The sequence below is a fragment of the Pteropus medius genome, unplaced genomic scaffold (assembly GCF_902729225.1).
Source record: "Pteropus medius unplaced genomic scaffold, Ma_sr-lr_union100, whole genome shotgun sequence".
In the NCBI taxonomy this organism is placed as follows: Eukaryota; Metazoa; Chordata; class Mammalia; order Chiroptera; family Pteropodidae; genus Pteropus; species Pteropus medius.
Window position 1 is genome coordinate 540,294 of NW_024355109.1, and position 22,164 is coordinate 562,457.

Sequence of the window (22,164 nt, forward strand, 5' to 3'; positions counted from 1 at the left end):
GAGAACCAATCAGAAACAAAAACCTCCAATGAACCAGGGGAGTGACTGGGTGGAGAAGCAGATGATGGCAACAGGAGCTGCAGCGGGCCACAGACAGACCTGAGACTCAGAACAGGGGCTTTCGCAAGAAGGAGGGGAAGGAGTACGAAAACCACATAGAGGACACTACCCCACCCCAACCACGGTTCAAGGGTAATGAGGAAAAATGGCAGCCATCTGACAGCTGAGAGCTGCAGGAACACAGTGTTGTCAGGGAGATCCAGGTCTCCTATAAAGCGGGAAGAGAAAGAGGGTATTTGCAGGCCAGGTTAGGAGGGATTTTGGCACAGACCACACAGAGAAAGGGCCCTTAGAGTTCCTGAGAGAAGAGAGACAGGATTGGGAAAACTGAAGAGTCAGATGAGGATCAGGATACAGGGATGATGGATGCCTTAAGCGTCAGACACAAGTTGTGATGAGACTTGTCCAGGTGGTCAAGGTAGGACATTGTGGAGAGGCTGAGACAGCAGAGGGGTCTTGCCAGGAGCAGAGAAGGGAAAAGTGGGGGATCCCATTTGACCCCTTCTGAGGAAGGGGGTACTCTGGAATGCGGGGTGCTGAGGTAGGCAGGGGACACCGAGGAAGATTGAGGTTACTGAGAAATACAGACTCCCCACTCATGGACCGGCAAATGTGTTTTATATAATTAGGCGCTTCAAAAAATGCAGAAATACTGACAACTATCCCGACAGTTAAATTAGATCATCTATGTCCAAAATAAATGTAAATCCTCTAGAAACCACAATTCTGCATTTTTTTAAAATTACAATTCAAACTACCCAAAATTTCCTAAAGTATAAGAGAATGAATATGACAGCACTAAGTCTCACCATGACACACTGGCCCCACTGGGCGCTGTAAGTATTCCTAGCTGATGTGCATTCTCCTGCCGGCACAATTTTGTAAAACATCAAAACAAGAGGAACAGTGCTTAGGCCTTAAGCGCTTCAGGATTCTTAGGAGGAAGCTGGGTGCTTGTTTTACGTCCGTAAAATCATTTTCGACAGATAGTAAGTTACATCATATCTCCTGACAGGATTATTAGAGGGTGTTACCACAGTAACAGTGAGCCACGTGCGGCTGGAGGAGGAAGTTAGAAGGCACCTTTTTCAGAAAGAACAAATCGCATAATTTCAAGAATGGAAAGAATTGCTAAAGGCCCTGTAGTTGGATCCTTCACTCAAATGCCCTAGGAATAGCGGTCCCCATCCTTTCTGGCACCAGGGACCAGTGCTCCTATGCGAATCTAACGCCTGAAGTTCTGTGGTGGAGCTGAGGTGGTGATGCTAGCTCTGGGGAGCGGCTGCAGATACAGATGAAGCTTTGCTGGCTCGCCTGCCACTCATCTCCTGCTGTGTAGGCCAGTTCTTAACAGCCCACGAACTGGTGCCGGTCCACAGCCTGGGGGTTGAGGACTCCTACCCTAGAAGATGTAAAGCTGTTACATACAGAGAAATAATAAGAAATGCCCTTATAAAATTTCACATCATCCAAAGAGAAAAATAAGGCAAAAATGAAACTTCTCAGTCATGAGTTGGGAGATGCTAAAAAACCTACCGTTAATAATAAGCATGTAAAGAAAAGATTTTAGGCCTCACTAGAAGGAGAACAAACATATCCTCGGTACTTACTATATGCCAAGCACATTCTTTCCACCTAATCCTCAAAAACATTCCCGTTTCTTCGGGTGAGCAGTCAAAGGCATGATCAAGGTTACAGAGTGAGTGGCAGAGCTGGGACTTGAACCCAGGTGAGCCAGCCCCACACACTGAGAGTGGAAGAGCACAGGCGAGTATGCAGTCTGCTTGTCGCCAAGCAGCTAGCTGACTGGCCCTGAGAAAGTCACTGTCTCTTCCACTCTCAGTTTTCTCATCTGGAAATAAGATTAAATGCCCTCTTCATAGACAGAAATGGCTTCATCGAAGATCAAAAAAGCCTCCAGTCTAATTCCGCAGAGTTGTGTTCTTAGAAACAGGTCAGAGGAAATCATAACTGTCTGATCAACACCTGGTGTTTCTATCCAGTGGAGACATCTCCAGGCCACAGTCTCATCCATCTCAGACCTGAATTCTTCCTCATGCAGTTACTAGCAAACGTGCCGTTAAGACAACTAAACTTTGTCCCCATTTAACATCCTTTCTCTAACTCTAGCTTTATACTGTGGGCTCATTCAGAGCAAGCCTGGAAACACAGTCAGCTCTAAATACGTGAAGGTATCAGCTCCTTTTAAGCAGAGCTTCCGGACTGTTTCCACATCAAGGCACACACCTGCCCCACTCCACCTTCCCAGCGTTACTCTTATTCTCCAGGTTTCCTCAGATCATGCACACAGTTGAACTATCTCCATTCCAAGTGTTCTCAGGACTCTGAGAAGGAATTCCGTTAGAGTAGAAGGCCTAAAATAATTTAGGAAAACTAGCTCTTTACAAATTCCTAAACACATTTTTAATGTTCCGGGTTTTTAAATGTGTATATAAAAGACAGAGGGGTGACAGAAATTGCAGGGTTGTGCTATACTACTACACACACCTCCATCAGATCCATTCAAATACAGCTATTTTCTTTTCTTCTGGCTCTGAATACTTCTTTAACAACCTTTTTAATGTCCACAGCACCTTCTGCAAGTCTCAGATCTTTCTAGAATCAAGTCTGCCCTGATTCATATCTCACTTCAGCTACTCAACTAACTAGCTGTGTGCCTTCAGTCGTACCTAAAAGCTCAGTGTTTCAATTTGCTCGTTTGTGAAATGGCAATAATAATAGAACCCAACTCATAAAGTCCAAGTGAGGTCAAACAAGAGTGCTCAGAACACGGCCCGACAGAGTATGTAAATACTCTGGACTGTCAGCTTCTGTCCAGCCTCTACCTTTGGTGCACTTCCTTTAAAGGTCTAAGTTCATTATTAAACTGCCATATTGTCACACTCCTTCCTGTTAGTAGTTTTCCCAACCTTCTCCAATGGAATAATTTACAAAGACATGGTCAGAATTAAAATTAAATTATGAGAGTTAAAATTAAAATTATGAGATTTCCTAATATTCCTGACTTCCGGATTCTGATCTATCACTTAGCCATTCGTACTCAGCATTTTTTAAAACAATGGCTTCCTTGACAGTCTTCTCCAACTTTCATTTTGGGGGGGGGTGGATTCTGATGACCCATCATCCTGTACACAGTGCTCCTCCGGATGTCTCCTTGTAGTGAGTGGTCCAAGGACCTCTGATCCATCCAGTCTCTGACCAATGTGACCAATGCTCCCTGTGGCCAATGGCATGCACTTAGAAGACAGATGGCAGGGGTATGAGTTTCAACCTGAAGCTGTGGAACAAAGCTACACTAATTAGCCTGTCTGGGAATTAAAACTTTGATCTCTGGCCTCTTTAAGTATTAAACACTAAACAAATGAGCCAACATTCTTGGCCTGTAGCCAATACTAATACCTTCTAATGGATCATTCCTAGTCATTTGTAAAGTCTTGAAGTGGGGGATTTGTCAGATAATGAATATACTATATTCGAAATGCTGTGACATAAGCACTTGTTCAAAAGAAGCAATCATTTCAAAAGACATTAAGCTGCACACTGAACACTGAAGATATTTATGGAAACTGACTTTAGAAGTAAAGAGAAGCCCTCTGCTTCTTCACTACATAGCTTGAAAAATAAATGACGCTCCTAGGGAAGGTCTGCCCACCTGTGTTAAGTGGGGAGAGAGTCAGATTCAGACACTCAATCAAATTTGCATTTTGGTTCTACTTAGAAATGGTATCTTACTATGGTAAGGCTAAAGAAAACATCTTTAAAATATAAGTAATGAATTTGTAATGGGAAAATAATAGGAACCAAACAGAATAGACAATGAAGTTGACAGATTCCTAGAGTTCAGCAACAACACAGGCAAAATGGGCCTGATGTTAAAATCCTGGAAAGTGGAAAAGGGCATCTATAGTCAATTCTTTCTTAATAAATTCGCCATTACCTCCGCCATTTACTGATCATGTGCCAGTAAATGCCTATGCTCAGTGTTTTATGCCATCCCTCATTAATCTTTATAAAAACCCCTACGGAGTACGTGACATGCACTAGTCGCACAGAGCAGAGAGAGGACTCCGTGCCCTTAATCACCTCCTTCCACCTGCCCGGCATCCCTGCATCAGGCCGCCCACCTCCCGGCCCAGACTCTGACTCTGACTCTGGTGAGAATGGAAACTTCCATTCGGTGGTTTTGCCAGTAATGGACACCAAAGAGGCCACAGATAAGAGGGTGTCCTTGCGGCAGGAAAGACTGGTAACCGCTCCATAAATCCCACTGGAGGAAAGCGAAGGGAGGTGGAGGTGGGGAAACCTAACCCCACCTTCATGAAGCCAGCTGGTCATCTAAAACGGCCGGAACTCACATATTCCAAGACTTTCCAAGAAGGTCCAAACAGCTAAAAATGAAAAATACTTTCCCTTCCTAGCCAGGCTTAGAGACCGTATTGGGTGTGTGTGTGCGTGCGTGCGCGAGGGGCAGGGCTCCCCTGTCTGTAACACAAGTAACAACTTCTCTATTTTCACCTTCCTCGGTTTGTTTTGGTGGCTTTATTTTATTTTATATTGGTGGAAGAACACATGGGAGGGGGAATCACAAGAAGGGAATTCTGTAGGTTTATTTTTCACTCATGGAATACAGAAGAAATTCCATCGAAACTAATATGCCCTTTACATCCAGTCCCCTTCTACTTAGATCAGCTGGAAATTATATGTCCTCCATTGGTTTTTCCGCAGCTTTTTTCTCAAGGGGGTGAATTTGGGGAGTTATTCTCTCAATAACTGCTTATTTCCTCCTTCATGAGGAAATCGCAACCATGGAAAGACTGGAGGGGATCCAGAAAAATAGAGGAGCAGACGCGAGTGCTGGCCCTTCTAGGTCTCGACGCTGCCGTGCTGGCATATGTGCATTTCCCACCGGGCCAGTGATGCTGCAGACTTGGCCTTGGATCCTGGAGGAAGGACGGTCCTGCTAGTGGGGAAACATGTCGGGTTTCTCGAGGGCACTCCAGCAATGGGGCATTTTTGCTTGAGATTGGTATCCCTTAGATGAGAAAATGCAGCCCCTGGGCAAACTCGCTGCTGTGGCATCAGTTAAACTTCAAGGATTGTATAAACCTGTGTGCCATCAACTGAGCGACTGCAGTGATCACATTGTCATAACGCACACAAGGCACATGACATTTTCTGGGAACAAATGGGAACAGAAAATATACTCCTTACGTACTGGTTACCCAGGTGGATTTAAACAAGTATAGCTGCCCAACCTCACCAGAAGGATCAGTGGCAATTGTTTAAAAAAAAAAAAGGCTGCCAAAAACCTTCACAGAACTAGGATGCAGAGGTTGCACCTGTTCCCAGATGAGGACATCCCAGAAGATATTCTTAAGAAATTAGGAGAAGAGTTTCCTCAACCACAAAAAGTACCCGGACGTGTGTGTAGATGAGTACATACAAGAAGAAACAGAGGCTTTCTCAAGAGTGTGGTCTCCACCTGAAGATCACCTGAAGATCACCAGCTATAGAAGAATGAAAACTGCAGAAAATAACAATGAGGTGATTGAAACTTCCTGATAAATTTCTCCTACAGGGCAGAGCGAAAAAAAAACTGCTTCATTTTGACACACACACACACACAAAAGTTATAGGTACATAAAGTTTGTGGAGAAAGGTCAGGAAGAGATATTCTTTCAACAGGAAATTGCAATAAAATACATTATTTTGTAGGGAATATACCCTTTAGAGACCCTCTGTTGGAGAATTAATGCTGGTGGAGACTCAAATTCTGAAACAGTGGGATGATCCATTAACTTTCAGCATATAAAACGTATGTGCTAATTCTTTTCATTTTAAATAACGTTCAAAAGACAAAAATAGCACAACCCAAAAAGCAAAATCTAAGTGTGAATTCCGTTCCTGACAGAACTCATTCATCAAAATAGTTGTGAAACCCCGATCAATGGCTGTTACTGGAAAAGTGCTAAATACAAAGATTTCATTAGAATGAAATTCTTTGAACTGTTCTTATAAAATAAATGCAACAATTTATATCTGCCCATAAGTAATGACATAATGGCAAAAATTCTTACCAAAAATATATACTCTCCTAATAAAATCAGCCAAGAAATAGAAAAAGGGTTACCATTTCTCAGTAAAATATATAAAGGCAGAACTACTAGGAAAATTGGGGGTAATCGAGCTGCATACTATTTCCATCATATGCATGGAAAATAAGGACTGTGATCTGACCAGTCACCACGCAAGACAGAGTCCACCCAGGGCACAAGTTCTGGGGCAGAACTCAGCAGGGTAGTCACACAGCACTCTCCATCACGTTCAGCATTGAACATTTATAGCTGTAGTATCCTTCTTACATACTGGGACCTTTTGATTAATGTTTTTTTAAATATCCTTACTGAGTCAAAATATTAATAACCACTAAACAAAAGTTTTCAAAAACTATCACTACATCATGTTCACTCTGACCAAAGAGCACTCTTTGTTACAAGAACACTTTTTAGTATTTTATTTCACCGAATAACAAAAGAGTCATTCATCGTGTTGTCCTCATTCCCGCTGGCCTCATTCAGTTCTCTTGAAGAGCCTCTGACCATCGCCACCACAATCGCCCCTTGCACTGCGTTTTCTGTAGCACCTTTCAGAGAACAACTCCACACAGTTCAAATGGCAATGACGCCATTACAAACATGGGATCGTTCAGAGGATGTTGGCTGGTTATGCCATTGTGTGATGAGACAATTAACTTGACATTCAGCTTTTTAGAGTCAGTCTAGATCTGTTTCCTCCCAACCTCCTGTAACAGAGGGGAGATCATCAAAGTCAGAAGAAATGTGCCCCATTACTATTGTACAAATAAAGAAATAGGAATGTAAAACTAAAGAAATTAAATCTTAGTTTGTAAATGTTATTTGGCTTTTAAATGGTTCTTGAGAAATGATATCAATTGAAAATATATTTTGGCAAACACTGGAAGCTGAATCAACATTTGATCAACATGAACAGAAACATGGTCGACTTGCAGTAAGAGAAGCATTAACTCAGAAGTGGAAATGGTTAATAAGGAAGTAGAGAAATGTGCCTGGATATCTCTACATTTTTTTAAAGCACAAATAAATGATAAGCGTTTGTCTCCTAAACCTTATGACATCATAATGACTATCTTTACAAAGAAGTACTTCACTTATTAGCAGGCATACAGTTTATTCAAAATGACATTTTAATGTTCAATCTAGACACTGTCTTTTAAAGGGCAACTGTGTCAAAACTACAAATCTGTCAGTAAAAGAACAGAATTTTAAAATGAAATTCTAAATGGCTCCTGAATCTTCAAAGGATGCTGATATTAAGGTTCACATCTATCCATTGTTCCTAAAAGGGCACACCTAAAACAGTGATGAAATAAATTCTTCTCTTAAACAAAGTAGGGCATAACTTGACAAACACTAAAATAAGTGCTCAGTGTTTATGGATTTGATTCACTCATTCATGGAAGCCACATTTATTGAGCACCATGTACTACAAAAGGGGCTTGAGGGTATAAAAATGGAATACAACTAGTTTTTTATCCTTAACAAAGGCTAATAATACTATATTTTTAATAATAATAATTAAAATATAAATAATAGTTAATAAGACTGAGGTGTTTTCATGAGTGATTTGCATGCATTAACTCTTTTAATCCTTACAAGAAACTCGGGAGATAAACATTACTATTAATTCCATTTTACAGAGGAGAGAGCTGAAGCACAGAGAGGTTAAGTGACTTGTCCAATGTCACACAGAGTGGAGCTGATTTAGCACAGGTTTGAACACAGGCAATCGTGGACCACAGTCCACACTCGTCACCATCATATTATATTAACTTGCTGACGGGAAGGTGGCAAGGAGAGGCTGTATTTGGAAGGGCTTCCTAGAGAAACACAGGTTGCTGAATCATGAAGGATGAAATGGAAGAGGGAGGGATTCCAGTCCGGGGACAGTGCAACCGAGGAGCACCGTTGATCGCCAACACAGCGAGTAGTTTCTAAAGCCAGGACAAAGGATGCTTCCACAAGAAGCGGGAGACATAGCCAGAAAGGGAGGCAGAGGCCAGCAAACAAAACCTGAAAGCAGGGGAAGCACGGCTTTTCCACCTAGGAATAAAGAAGATGGGTAGAAGGGGGGTGAACAAGGAAGCAAGCTGGGGAACATCTGCGACAATTCAGGAGAGAAGTGATAAGGATCTAAACTGAGGTGCTGGGATGGGCATGTGACTGGCAATTCCAGTAACAGGGCAGAATGGAGATCCTCTCAGAATGAATAATTTAGATGTGCACACTCTTCATATAAAACATGTGCATAGCTTCCGCATAAAATGGCTTTAACTGCCTGCAAGGGAGGTGGAAACCTAGAGACAATAAACAGAAATGCAGATGCCGGCACAGGTGATGGAAAGAGCATGAACTCCTAGCACGGTCAGCCCCACTCTGCCATTCCACAGCAAGGCCACCTGGGACAGCCGCATATCACTAGGTGCTCAGTTCTGTAATCAGGCTACACATGAACCTCAAGTCTACACACACGGTGTCTGAATACCATTTCTCAGTTGTAGACATGTCAGAATTAGTAAGATGCGTCATCCTATTTCTCTCTTTTATTAGCTTATTTTCAATAATCGTTCACAATCAAGCGTAGCTCCAGAAAAATCACAAAGATTAAAAATAATTGCACAACCACACTCACAAAGTGCATCTTTTCAACAGGCATTGCATTAAAGCAGCAATTGCTTAATGACACTTTCTAAAATACAGAATTTCCAGAAACCTCATATCATTTTCATAACAACACATCCTGATAATTTAAAGCCAGGAACGCAGTTACTACACATTCCTTATAACAAAATCAAATCAATGGAACTGTATGCTTTCCAGGAGTTTCATGGATTAACTGCCTACCTACAGGGAAGGCCGAAGGAGTAATACAAGAACCAATGCTACAAACTGCAACACAAATTCCAGTTTGAAAGCACAAACACTAATTGAAAAATATTCATTTAAAAAATAAAAAAAAGCAAACACACACAAACACATATATATAGACCAAGGCACCTGATTCACAGAGAATTCCTAAGCTCCATAGAAAGAAAAAAGTAAAACTCCAGCAGGACAGTGAAATGGATGGAAAAGAAAGGAAACCTGAGTATATCTTCCAGACCAGCCCTTACCTGCATGACTTCAGGAAGTGTTTAAACCTATTCAGGACTCAGTTTCCTCGTTTGTAATGATGAGATATTTGCAGATGTTTCATTTCTTTTTTTTAAATCCACACTCAAATTTAGCAAACACTGAATGCTCATTCCTCTCTTGAAGAGGTGCAGTGCCTATTCAAAATTAAAGATTCTGACAAGTTCTGCTGTCAAGAAACCTCTTTAAACTTGTTTGACCAGACAAAGCTTTTTTCATTTCACATCTGTGAACCCTGGATTCCAAGGGATGCACGTAGCAAATAAAGGAAAGGCCTCTCCGCATTTCTCTGACATCTTCATCACTCTCTACATTCAAAAGGGCCTCCTCCACAAGGCAGGAACTGTGGCACAGGCAGTGTTGACTACTCACCATCTGCCTCTCCAGCTGAGAAAGAGGACCCTCTCTCCAGGGCAGTACTTCCAAAGATCCAAAGAAGGACTCCTGCCTGCATCGTACGCCCGCGCCTGGACTGCTCCCTGGGGCCAGGGGACCAGAGCACCGGTACCAACAGGCACAGAAGCACCAGGCCTTCTCCCGAGCCTTCTCCTGTGGCTGTGGAGGCGAAGTCACACTAGAAACACAGGGCTACAGAGGGCAAAAGAATGTCCCTAAAAGAAGGGGTGGAGGGAAGGGACAGGGGAGGAGAAACAATCTCTACTCTGAGTTCCAGACTTTGACCTAAACAACACCTCCATGTGGATGTGTGATGGGTCTTCCTAAATCCAAAACATTTTCAGTTCTCCATCCCTTCCCCTTCCACTCGCCCCACGCCCAGCCTCAGCAAGTCGCCACCATACACCGCATCCAAGCCTGGGAGTCATCCTTGATTCCTCTTTTTCCTTACTCCCCACTTCAAGCTTCAGCAAATCCACTTGATTCTACCTTCAAAATATATTTGGAACCCATCCACGTCTCTGCAACTTCACCGCCAACACTCCTCCAAGCCGCCACGACCTCACACTGGAACAGCTGCAGTCCAGTCCACCCACTTCCATTTCTGCCCACCCACTGTGTTCGCCAGCGTCTCAGTGCTCAGCTCATGATAACCACAAATAAATATTTGCAAACAAACTAATAAATCAAGAAAGGGGTGCTGGGCTTGACAGACAAATGTAGCAGATGGCCAGTTCAACCAATACCCAGGCTTTTACGATTATTATGACTGAAAAGTTTAGCTCTGAGGCTCCTGGCAACAATGGCAAAAAAGCAAACAAGGATTATTTTAATTAAATGATTTTTTAAAAGCAAGCATGTAAGTTTATTAAATGAGAAAAGTTCATTTCTCCTGGGACTAAATGCTAAAGCAATTTTGAGTCCTTTATTCAACAAATGTCTTTAAATAAAGCACTGAATAGGAAAATATATAAAGTGGTCCTTCACACTCTAGGTTTCTCGTGTCAACTTTTGCTAAAAGCCAAAGGCAAACATTAAATATTAAAGCAGTACACCTTCAGGAAGGGTTCAGCTGGGTAGCTTTCTAGAGACCTCACAATAAAGAGGGCTGAAGTCTGATGACCTTGGGGACAAACAGTTCGGCAGGTCCCAAGGGTGCCTGAAGGCAGTGAGGCAGGCTGAGAAGAGCCCAAACCACAGGGCATACAGAAGAATGTCGTTGGGGTCCTGCCTCTGCCGATTAGCTCTGGGGAACTGGTGAAGGATTTTAAGCAGAGAGTGATATGCTTGGATGTGCAGTTTAGACAACCACCCCTGCAGCTGTGCAGACCACGGACCCCAGTGTGGCCAGAGGCCATGGCTAGTTAAGAGGCTACTGAAGTTTTCCTGGAGAACAATGGTAACAGCATGAACTAGATTTTAATCAAACTTAGTACCTACAAAACCTCTGTAGCCTACAGCGGTAGGCTGCATCACTGAAGCTCTATGACTGTGGGCCCTGGGCACATGTAATCCTTACCCAAAGTCTTTTGCAGAGGGCTATTCCCACACCCACTAACGAAGCCCTTGCATAGCACTGAACTTTTGAATTCTGCAGCTTCCACATGAAAATAGAAGAGTTGTTTTGACAGCAGGAGGCTGGCCTGAGCCAAAAATTAACTAGTCCCATAACTAGTCCCAGTGTGTGGGTGGTGGTAACGCTTAGTTCCTCTGGGTCCTCAGAGGTCAGAGACAGCGCTGTGTGCCTCCTCCCAGGGAGGTGGCTGCTTCTTGTGGAAGAGTGACTGCCCATAGAAACAATGTTACAATCCAACAAACTTCTTATGCAACTTATCTTGATAAACATGATTCACTTCTGCAAACTTTTATCAAAATTATAAGTTCCTCCTCCCTCCCCTCAAAAAAGAAATTTGAAATATAAACCATAATGCAAGAGCTCAGCAAAACGATAAAATCGATCACCCATTCTCAATGTTTCTAAGTATATAAAGGAACATCTGAGCCAGTCCTCCGAAATGGCAAAGAGCCAGCACCAATGAGAAAAGTCTCACCTAAGACAGCAGGTAAACTGTGGCTTGGGCCATTTCAGGGCTCATCCTTACCTGTCGTCTAAAACAAAAAAGAACCTTCTGACTTGGCTACAATTTTCCTGACCTCCCAGCTTCCATTCCTGCCACACTGTCGTTCAGTTACCACACTGCAATCAAGATAGAAATCTGATCATTTCCCCGTTCCTGGGGCTCCCCAAAAGCTTCCGCAGAGCCCTCCAAGCCTTGGCCCCTCCAGTCGTCAGGTTGCATGGCATCCTTTAAATCCTTTTCCACTTGTTGCTGCCTGGCCAACTCTTACTCAGCGTTCAAGGCTCTATGTGGACATCCACTTCCCTGGGGATCATCCCTCTAGTCCTGAAGGAGGCCAAGGGCTAATTTGTCATCCCACAGCACTATGGGCACCTCTTACCACATGATGCTGAAATGACCTGTTAGCATCTGCACCTTTTCTTTGTCTTACTTATCTCCATACCCCTCATAGCACCACAGGGTCTGACGCATCACAGGTATCCCCGTTGGTGTTCACTAAACTAACTGCAGAATGAAACTCTTCCCCTGACCTTCAGTTTCCTGACCTACAAAAGTGCACCGCAATGTGCAGAGATGGGTTAATTTAACCACAGAGCCCTGATACTAAATAGGATCACGTGCTTTTTACAAGTCCACCGTTAAACAACTTACATCAAAGAGTGTCTGCTTAGATTAATAACAATAAGCTAATGCCCAGACTGGGATTGAAACTTCCCAAATATCCTCTCATCGCTGAATAGTCTGAACAACAATTTGGGGGTAAAAATATCCCATGTCTATTCTCATTGTTTTCCTCAACCCAACTATCAAAACACACAGGCCACTACAACAGCTGAACTACTTTCGGTATTTTGAAAAGTTCTGTCAGAAACAAGAAGGAATCTGCACTTAGGTATGACCAAAGAGGTAATGCAATCTCTTGTTCAACTTCTCCAGAAGGCCCCTATGCATTCCACACCTGCATCCTCTTCCTCTTCTCTTGGCGTGAACACCGGTGAAGAAGACTTTTCCCATTCTCTGCTTTTGCAAGGATAATATAAACTTCTAAATGTGTCATGTCCTGATTACGTAGGATAAGAGTCAGAAAATGCAAATGTATACAGAGGCCAACGTGGCATTCATTGTGAAAGAGCAAAGCAGGCTGGATGGAAGACAACAGCCTTGAGGACAGTGACACACGGCAGCCAACCCTGGCTTTAGAGTCATCGACAACACGAGGGCGCCTTGTGGACTGTGAGGAACCGGAGCAAACACGCCGCAGCTGAAAGGCTCACGCACAGCAATTCCCATCCTTGTGAGGCACAAATGTGGCTAATGTTCCATGGTCTCAGTTGTCTGTCTGCTCAAGAGCAGCCAGAACAGATATTTATGACTGAAATCTCCCAATTTGTAAATGTTGGTAATCAATTTTAATTTTGTTTCAAAACTATATACTTAAAGGGCATTACAATAGGCTGCAAGCCACTAGCTTGTAACATCTGCTTTATGTCTAAGTTACCCACTGTCATTTGAAAATGGTCCACTGATTCTTATGAACTTTGTCCTCTCCAATGTGACTGAAAGACCTTTTGTGACTAGAAGAACATATGACCCTCCTGAGACTGGCACCAATTGTAGGGTCCAAGACTCAATGCTTCATGCCCAAGAACAGCTGGATTAAAATGTCCCTGTTAACTAATACAAGTTTTGTCTACAGCTCATCATTCCAGGAGATTTTCCCCAAATTTCGATTTAATTACCTCAACCACTGTTTCCACAAGGAGCCAGGGGAGTGATGGAGGCTCTGAGGAAGCAGTCAAAAGCCCTCAGGACCTAAGACCACTCTGGGAGAGAAAGAGAGAACAATCCTAAATTCCTAGTAGGACTTGAAAGAGGAAGGGGGAGGAGAGTATGACATCCAAACTCCAGGGAAATACAACCTCTACAGAAAAGAAACAAGGCTTTGCAGCTCTATAGGGAAGAAAAGTAAATAAATTAGACATGCAAACAAGAGGGAGAGAAATGACATCAAAACAGGAAGCTTTTAATGAAATGCCCAGAGGCGCTCACGTCTGTAGCCGCAGTAAGATTCTCAGCAGTATCTAGAAAATGCCTACGTCAGTCTTTAAGGACGAAAGGTCTAGAGTACTTTCTGTTCTGTGTAGTACTTGTCAGGAAAACTAGTTAAGTGCCTTGCTGTGGGGTTCAGTCTCCTTTAAAGGATCTCATCAGTGCTTTAGCTCCTTTTGATACTTCTGCGTACCTTGATGCTCACTACTCTGTGAGCCCTGTCCCCACAACTCCACCCCACACCCCCTGTGCCCACACCTCCAAACACACACCCCCCACGTGAGCCCGGCACAAAAGAAAGATTCATTTTAGACTTGGGTTTAAATAGGAGCTTTGTTTATTTGCCCATTTCTTCATTCACCAATGGGAAATACCACCTACCTCACAGAGGGGATCAGATGAAATAAGAAATCTCAGGACCCTAGCTCGATTCAAACACAATCAGTGCTCAAATGTTCGCTCCTCTCTCCGAGCCCACATCCTCCCACTCAAGCTCTAACATTTTATAGTCTATGACCCAACGTGTCAAAAGTAGAAAATTCTGAAATTCTGACCATACCCAACAGAATCCCGAAGAGACATACAACTTATAAATCTCTTTTTCTTCTTCTTACTCAACAATACACATTTTCTGAGTGGCAGATAAACTAAAAGCCTGTAGTAGCCAGTATCAATAGCTAGTAATCACTTTTACTGGAGCTTGTTATGCTCGTTGCCAGGAAATTTTTTTCCTAATCTTAGATGTTGTTTAAAATATAGTAATAAAAGAAAATATTAACAACTGTGGAGGCCCATATGCTGCTCCTTTTCAAGACAACAAAATGCTCTTTCAGAGTTTGTCTGCACAGCAGCCAGAGGGGAGCAGCAGCCAGAGGGGAGCCAGAGAAATCAATGGAAACTGGCTGTTTGGAAAACTTCTTAAATAGAAAAGAGGGGCTGTGTTTCTCCGGTTTCTTCTAATCTAAAATCCCTGATGCAGATCAGGTTGATCCGTGAATTTTTATTGCAATTTCACCGAAGAGCCAAAGAGAGTGAGCGGTTAATGACGTCTATGCCGCAAACCTCAGCTTCATCAGAGGGAACGCTCACAGGCATCAGCACAGTTGACCGCTATGTCCTTCTTGGACTGTTACCCCATGACACATTTTCCTGGGTCTCACCACTTTTCTCACAGGCTGTTCTTCCGTTCCTCTGCTTGCTCACGGTCTCTGGAAGTTGAGTTCCTCCTGGCTTATTATCTTCACATCCTTCCCCTTCTCTTCCTTCCATTCCCTTTTCTGTTTCCTCCCTTCCCATCCTCTTCCTTCCCTTCTCCCTCTCCCTTCTCCCCTCTCCTCCCTCCCCCTTCTCATCCCATGGGTGAGACCAAACACCTATTCCAATGGCTTTAAAATCTCCCTGGACACTGGCAAGGGCCAAACTAACTTTTTCTCTGGGCCATACACTCATCTCACCATCCACAGCTCAACATCTTCACCGGATGTTTCAAAGATATTCCAAATTCAGTGCGTTCAAAGGTTAAGCCATTTCTCACCCCCATCAGTCTCCCTCATCACACTAAGTAAGGCCCCTACCTACCCAGTTGCTCAAACTCGTCACCGATTCCTTTTTCCTTAACTCTCATGTATAAGTCTTGTCACTTCTCTACTTCAGATACATCCCAAATCAGTCCACCTCTCACCGTCTCCTCCAGCAATCCTGATTCCAGGAGTTCACAATTTTTTCCTGTATATCAAATCATCTGGAGGGCTTGTTAAGACACAGACTGCTAATCCCCGAGCAGTTTCTGATTCAGTAGGTCTGTGATAAGGCTGAGAACAGTGCATTGCTATTAAGTTCCCAGGTGATTCTAATTTGCTGGTGCTGCTGGTGCTGAAACCTATCACTGCCCTCTCTCTCACCTCCACTACACGAGAACGCCCTGATGACTGGTTTTCACAATGTCTCACCTCCCTCAATTCATCCTCTACTGAAGAAGTCTACATAATCATTTTAAACATATCAGATTATGTTATTTTCTTATTTAAAAACAAAATCCAAACTCCTTAGTTGCCACAGTGTATGTGGTCCAGCATGAGTTCTTCAATCCATCATGCTCTAGCTTCACTGTCTCTTCAGGCCCCCTAAAACCATAAGCTTCCTCAGGGCCTTTGCATTCTGTTGAATCTGCCTAGAAGATTCTTCACATGACTCTTCATATGATGTCTCTCTTTCTCTTCCGGGCTCATCTTAAATGTCACCATCTCATCTAACTATCCCACATAGCTCCCCCACCCCAAATTCCCCATCATTAGACTCTTTTCAATAGTTTCCAGCTTTGCCACACAATTACTGTTTATACATTTACTTTGTCTCCCTCACTGCCTAGACGGCCAGCCAAGCCATGCTTGTTATATTTGCTATATACTAAGCACAGTGCCTACTACTCAGTACACACTCAGTAAATTTCCACTGTAGAAATGCATGGACAAATAAATGAATAAATAACAAGCCTTGTAAGTAGAAGGCAATGACTTCAAATTTCTAGCTAACATAATCAAACCAACTTCCCAGATTAGTTGAATCAGTCTCTTTAAGAAGTAAATTATCTTCCAAACAAGTCAAAACAGTACCATATGAGAGCTGTGAGAGGGGAAAAAAATGCCACTGAACGCAAATCACTTCCACAAAAACAGACTCATCACAGAACCCTGAAATCTGGAACTGGATTGTCTTTTCCAGTACTTATTTTTAAGGATAATTAAATATCAGCCTTTGCACCAGATGACACTTTTACAAATACCTCCAGATTACACAGCTCATGACAATATGTCAACACACTTTCATAGAATACACATTCCTTCCTCACATAACAGCAAATAGTCAAGTTTCAAGTAATTCTCCACCACAGGGATGACGGAAACCTATCTCACGGTACAGCTCAGTGAACTGGTCTCCATAGATACTCAGCAATAAATCAGGCAAAGTAACACAAAGCTCATCAGAACCTCTCCCCCAACCCCCAAAATGCTATCTGGTCACCTCTGATCCCTGATGAAAGGTCTGCTCCATACTTGCTCATTAAGCAAATATTTACTGAGCAAGGAATAAGCAAAACAATACATGGAGGGCATCTGCACCAATATCCCATAATCACACTCCTAAAAGAAAGTCTGTTATCGCTTTTACTGCTTGACTCCTCTAACAGTCCCCAGTGGCCCCCAAGAAAACCTCCACATTCTTCAGCAGGGCCCATGAGACGTTCGATCTGTTTTTCCAGCTGTGGTTTACGCTTCCAGCTACATTTCTCACCACTCCCCACATTCTCACCTTTTGCAATTCTGTAAGGAAAACTGTTTTCCCTCAGATCAGGAATCTTTGCCTACCAAACCCTCCACTGGCCATCATCCTAGTCTGACTAATTCAAGTTTTTTCTCAGAGCTTGGTTTGGTGCCTGGGTTCGCCTCCACCACTGCTGTTCTTAGTCACGATGGAAACAGTTCACTTGCTTTCCTCGTGACTACACTGTGAGTGACATCCCTGAGGGTCAGGCCTGGGCCACATTCATTTCTGATCCCAGAGCCTCTCACAGTGCCTCACACAAGCAGGGTTCAAAGAAAAGTAACAACAGCTAAGAGGTAGAAGTCAGGCAAATGTCCATCCACAGATGAACGAACAAAGAAAATGTGGTCCATACATACGGTGGAATATCATTCAGCCTTAAAAGGAAATCCTGTCCTATGCTACAACATGGATGAACCCTGAGAACATTATGCTAAATGAAATAAGCTGTCTCAAAAAGACAAATACTTAATGATTCCACTTACATGAGGCATCTAAAGTAGTAAAACTCTTAGAATGTAGGATGGTGGTTGCCACGTACTAAGGGGACAGGGAAAGAAAAGTTGCTGTTTAATGGGTAGATGCACTTTCAGTTTTGCAGGATGAAAAAGTTCTGGAGACCTGTTGACAACGATGTACATGTAAATAAACAATACTGAACTATACATTTAAAAATGGTAAAGACCGTAAAAGTTACATTATGTGGTGTTTTACCACAATAAAAAAAAAAAGAATGAATGTTACAGAGACAAGAGACTTTTATCTGCTCCCCTCTCCCCAACAACTGAGGTCTAAGCAAAAATCCTGCAGTTTCCAGAAAAGTAAATTTTATACAGAAATTTCCATTTTCCTACTATTATTTATCAAACTAGAACTAATGTTGCCACAAAAGGGATAAGGCTTCGAAACAAACCGAGAGGAGACCGTCTGGTGAGCTAAGGGCCTCCAAGGCCCCGAGTGACTCCCCCCGCTCCAGACCACCCCTCCCATCCCTCGCTCCTCCCTCTCAGCCCCAGCAGCCTTCTAAGGGTTCACCTGTGCTCTCTGGCTCAGGCCATGCACACCTCCGCTGCCCTCAACTGGAATGCCTTCTCCCTTACTTCAGAGGGCTCCACTAAATGTCCCAAACTTCCATGACCATCACATCTAAAAGAGCACCCCACCATCCCACTCAGCCCCTTAACCTCCTGGCTCTGCCATTACCAGATACTTTATCACATTTATATAAGTGTTCACTGTCCATCTTCCCACTAGAATGTAGGGTTCAGTGGCTTGTTTGCTTGCCGCCATCTTCTCAACACCTAGAGAGGGTTTGGCCCATAGTAAGCACTCAAATGTCTGTTAAATAGATGAGAACAAGATACAGTCAGCCTTTATTATAAGAAAAAACAATACACTTAACATTCTCAGGATTGCTGTGCCAGGCTCAAGCATTCTGCAAAAATTTGCTGCAACTGCCTGACACCAGGAACGTATTTCTTGCTTCCTTCTGACCAAGGTTTCTACTAAGAGAGCTTTACTCCAATAATCCTTTCACCAATAAACACGTGTTTGAGCCAAAAAAAAGAAATATTGAATCTTGAGGTATCAGGCTCTTCGACAGAGTTAATACCTGGCATCAGGTATTAACCCTCCAGGGGTGACCCAATTCTCCTCCACCCTCTGTGGCAGCTGCAGGCTGGGGAAGGCGTTCCTACAGGTCTGCTTCCTTGTGGGGCATTAAATAGGGTAACCTCCACAATTCACTTTTACCTGGAGTTTTACCTGAGCCATGGGCTACAAGCGGGGACCGCAGGAGCCAGGATGCCAAACAGACATGTCTTCCTTCCTCTTTTCTCTGTGGCTTTTTCCTTTCTCCTATAATGGCCAATCCTACAAGTGATCCCTGCTCTTCCACATTTCCGTTCTGAGCTAGAAAACCAAAGTGCCCCAAATCCTGAACCACCTTTTAATCTCTTGTAATATGATCATTTATACGTGAAAAATATAGCTGAGAGGGGGGAAAAAATGAAACAAGAGAATGAGCCAGCTGGGCTTAGAACAGTGGGGGAGAGAAGATGAACACCACAGTTCCAACCTCCACAGGTTTGATTTAGTGACTATCTGTACATGAGCTGCCACAAAAGCTGGACAGAATAACCAGGATGTACTTCTATGATTTTAAAAGTATGAATAATAAACGTTATTTTGTCACTTGCAAACACTCACAGAAGTCAGAACAAGAAACCAGCCGAGCAAAGCGCAGGACAGGCTGCAAAGCAGCAGACCCCTCTGGTGAACCAGGACTCATGATCAGTCTAATCAGCTGACTGTGCACGGAGCTAAGGCTCCCGCACAGCTAGGGCAAGGACCCTTTTCAAGGAGTCTATGCTCTTAGCTGTTCTAAGCACAGCAACTCCTTCGGATTTGATTCACCTTTCAACATCTACATTAAGTGGCCTCATTCATAGCTAATGGGTATCAATGAGTCCAGCCTCAGATAAACACAATTTTCCAAATTTGGTATTCACTGAGTAAAGCTTTACCAAGAATGGGATCTGTCCAGATCCCACTTCAGGTCAAAAGAAAAAGAACCTCGGCCTTCTCTGATGGCACCCATGTCCCTGTTGGGCACCTCACAAACCCAGGGAAACAACAGCCTTCAGGAAATGGGACTGGGGTCTCTGGGCCCTGGAGCATAGGTGCCGTCTGGGCACCTCAGGGCAGCCACGTGTTACGAACACCACCCACCTAACTGGACTGGAAAATACTTCCTTACACTTCATACCCAAGACTTAACTGTGGGCCAAGGAGTAGTATGAGAAAAATGGACTCCCAAATAATGAGCTGCGTGTAGCTGGGAAGTTCAGCCCATCCCAAGTGGTGGAAGACTTGAGGTTTGCGGGCAGAAGAAAGGGAACAAGGACAGCTTAGGTGCCTTCTGCAACCACTCCACAATTCTCACTGTAGGATTTATGACAAACAGCTCAAAAAGGATTCAAAAAAAAAAAAAGGAACTAACTCTGCTGGGCCAAGCCTTTATCAAGTTTCCCAGATATACTAAAAAAGAAAACCCAAATCTAAAGAGAATTTGCTGAAGGCATTATCAAGGCCTGATAATTGGAGTCACACAGATGCTGACTCTGAAGGCATTATCAAGGCCTGATAATTGGAGTCACACAGATGCTGACTCTCTGCACATGACCAGTAGCCCAGATCAGTTGCTTTTGTCCCTAGAAGGCCTTTCACATCTTCCTGTTCCTCCATCCCAATGTCACTGCAGATGCTCCAGTCCAAGACTACCAGACAGCTGCCAAGCTGGGCCCCTGCCACTGCCCTTCCAGCCCACTTTGCACACAGTCGCCACGGCCATCACCCCGCAGATCTTTCTCCTGCCCAAGGCCCCACACCCTCTGGTTCAGACAGAACTAACAGACACTGTTTGGTATGGCACGTACAAGCCCAGAGTCCTGCAGGTGAAAGATGCTCCAGCAAGGGGGAGTTCCTAAAGCAGAAACAAACGGATATGCTTCCTGGTGTCTTTAATACTGATCCCCTCACTTCTCCCAAAGGGAATTTGAGATGACTTAAAATAAAATACAGATTCTAAAAAACAAAGTCTGAAGACAAGAATTGGAAGACAAGGAGGAAAAGAAGGAGCTTTTTGGAAAACAAGGAGAATATGGAAACAATAAGTTATGGCTCTTATTAATAAAAGAGAGCATACAGAAGAAAATGCTCCTAACTCAACTGTGAGAGGAGCCTGTCCCAAGAGCAACATGCGTTAGAGAGGAAGTAAAATTAAAATGATCAGTGTCCTCAATGACAGTTTTTAGCTTTTAAATGGTAGAAACAGTCTTCAAAAACCTACCCCTTCTGCCTCCTGATAAATCTTACCTCTAGAAACCACTCCAGGATAGGAGAAATGCCCCTCCAGGTACACTGCTAACCTGATTCAAGGGTAGCACCACAATGAAGATTTAATAATCAGCCCTTTGGAATATGAACCATCTCATCCAGAATCATTAAGACAAGTTCAAAACTGAGGCCCTGTCAGTCCCCCGGGGACAGGCTGCCCACTGGTTGGAGGACAGCAAGGACTGCATAAGACGGCAGGGACAGTATTCCTGACAAGGGCAAAAAGCCCAGGTCGTGGGGCCACTCCTTACTCTACCGATGTCTCACTGGGCAGCTAGTGCTCCCTGCGAAATTTTAATATGTTTTAGAGTAATCACTTTACCAATTATGGCTACTTGCAAGTTTACCTTCTAGGTTGTTAGAAGCTGTTCTCAAATTATGTAAAGAAACATTTCTCAATGTCATCCACAAACCTCATCACTACTAGCATCACTAATAATGACATTGAAGGCTTTCAGCTGTGACCATGGGCGATAAGATACAGCAGACGACAGTGTTTCTTAAAAGTTATATGCACAGAACATAGGTTTGAGTTCTGTAGGTCAGGGAGGGCTAAATCTGCCCTTCTAACAAGCTCTCCAGTGATACAATGATGCTGGTCCATGGACCACACTTTGGGTAGCAAGGGGCAACGTGGTATCTGTTTCTTTTTCTTTCAATTCTGTTGTATCTAATTCTGAGTGAGCACAATGAAAGGAAAACTAAGTTCAAAATATTGCTGAATCTGATCTTAGCAATCCCCAATTTAGGGGAAGTGGAACCCTCATTTTTATGACAAAGGCGTGAAACTAAGAATGGATTTTGTCAAAGAATAACAGATTACCTGAGACGGAATTAACTAACCTTCCATGAGAGACACACACACATAAAAGGGGAGGGTGGAAGGTAGGAGACAGAGGCTAGAGAGAAAAAAGGAAAGCAGTTAGCATCTTCCACCACAGGGTAAGCCTTTGGGGAGGCCATGGGGTGCAGTGATGGGGGCACAGTGTGCAAAGTGCTGGCTCTTCAGGGGATGTTTGTAACTGAGGAGTGCCCATCATTCTCAAACAGGGAGCGGCGCAACACAAGAGGCAGGTACCTAGCAAAACAAAAGGAGCAAAGCTGAGGCT

At 43.5% G+C, this 22,164-nt stretch overlaps 2 protein-coding genes and 1 pseudogene across 13 annotated transcripts in view; 2 read left to right on the forward strand and 1 right to left on the reverse strand.

Annotated features, from left to right (window-relative positions):
• Window positions 1-22,164, reverse strand: part of CARMIL1 (capping protein regulator and myosin 1 linker 1) — a 261,243-nt gene that overhangs the window by 212,158 nt on the left and 26,921 nt on the right. For 6 of the 9 annotated variants that reach the window (XM_039857089.1, XM_039857092.1, XM_039857088.1 and 3 more), the window contains exon 3: window positions 18,362-18,496. The exons of the other annotated variants lie outside the window; for them this stretch is intronic. In XM_039857089.1, the coding sequence (XP_039713023.1) occupies window positions 18,362-18,496 (135 nt within the window). The remainder of the gene's footprint in view (window positions 1-18,361; window positions 18,497-22,164) is intronic. 9 annotated transcript variants of the gene reach the window in all.
• Window positions 1-22,164, forward strand: part of LOC120598328 (cytidine monophosphate-N-acetylneuraminic acid hydroxylase) — a 234,473-nt gene that overhangs the window by 36,093 nt on the left and 176,216 nt on the right. The gene's annotated exons all lie outside the window — the stretch shown is intronic.
• On the forward strand, window positions 2,883-11,813 carry LOC120598332 (39S ribosomal protein L13, mitochondrial-like; annotated as a pseudogene).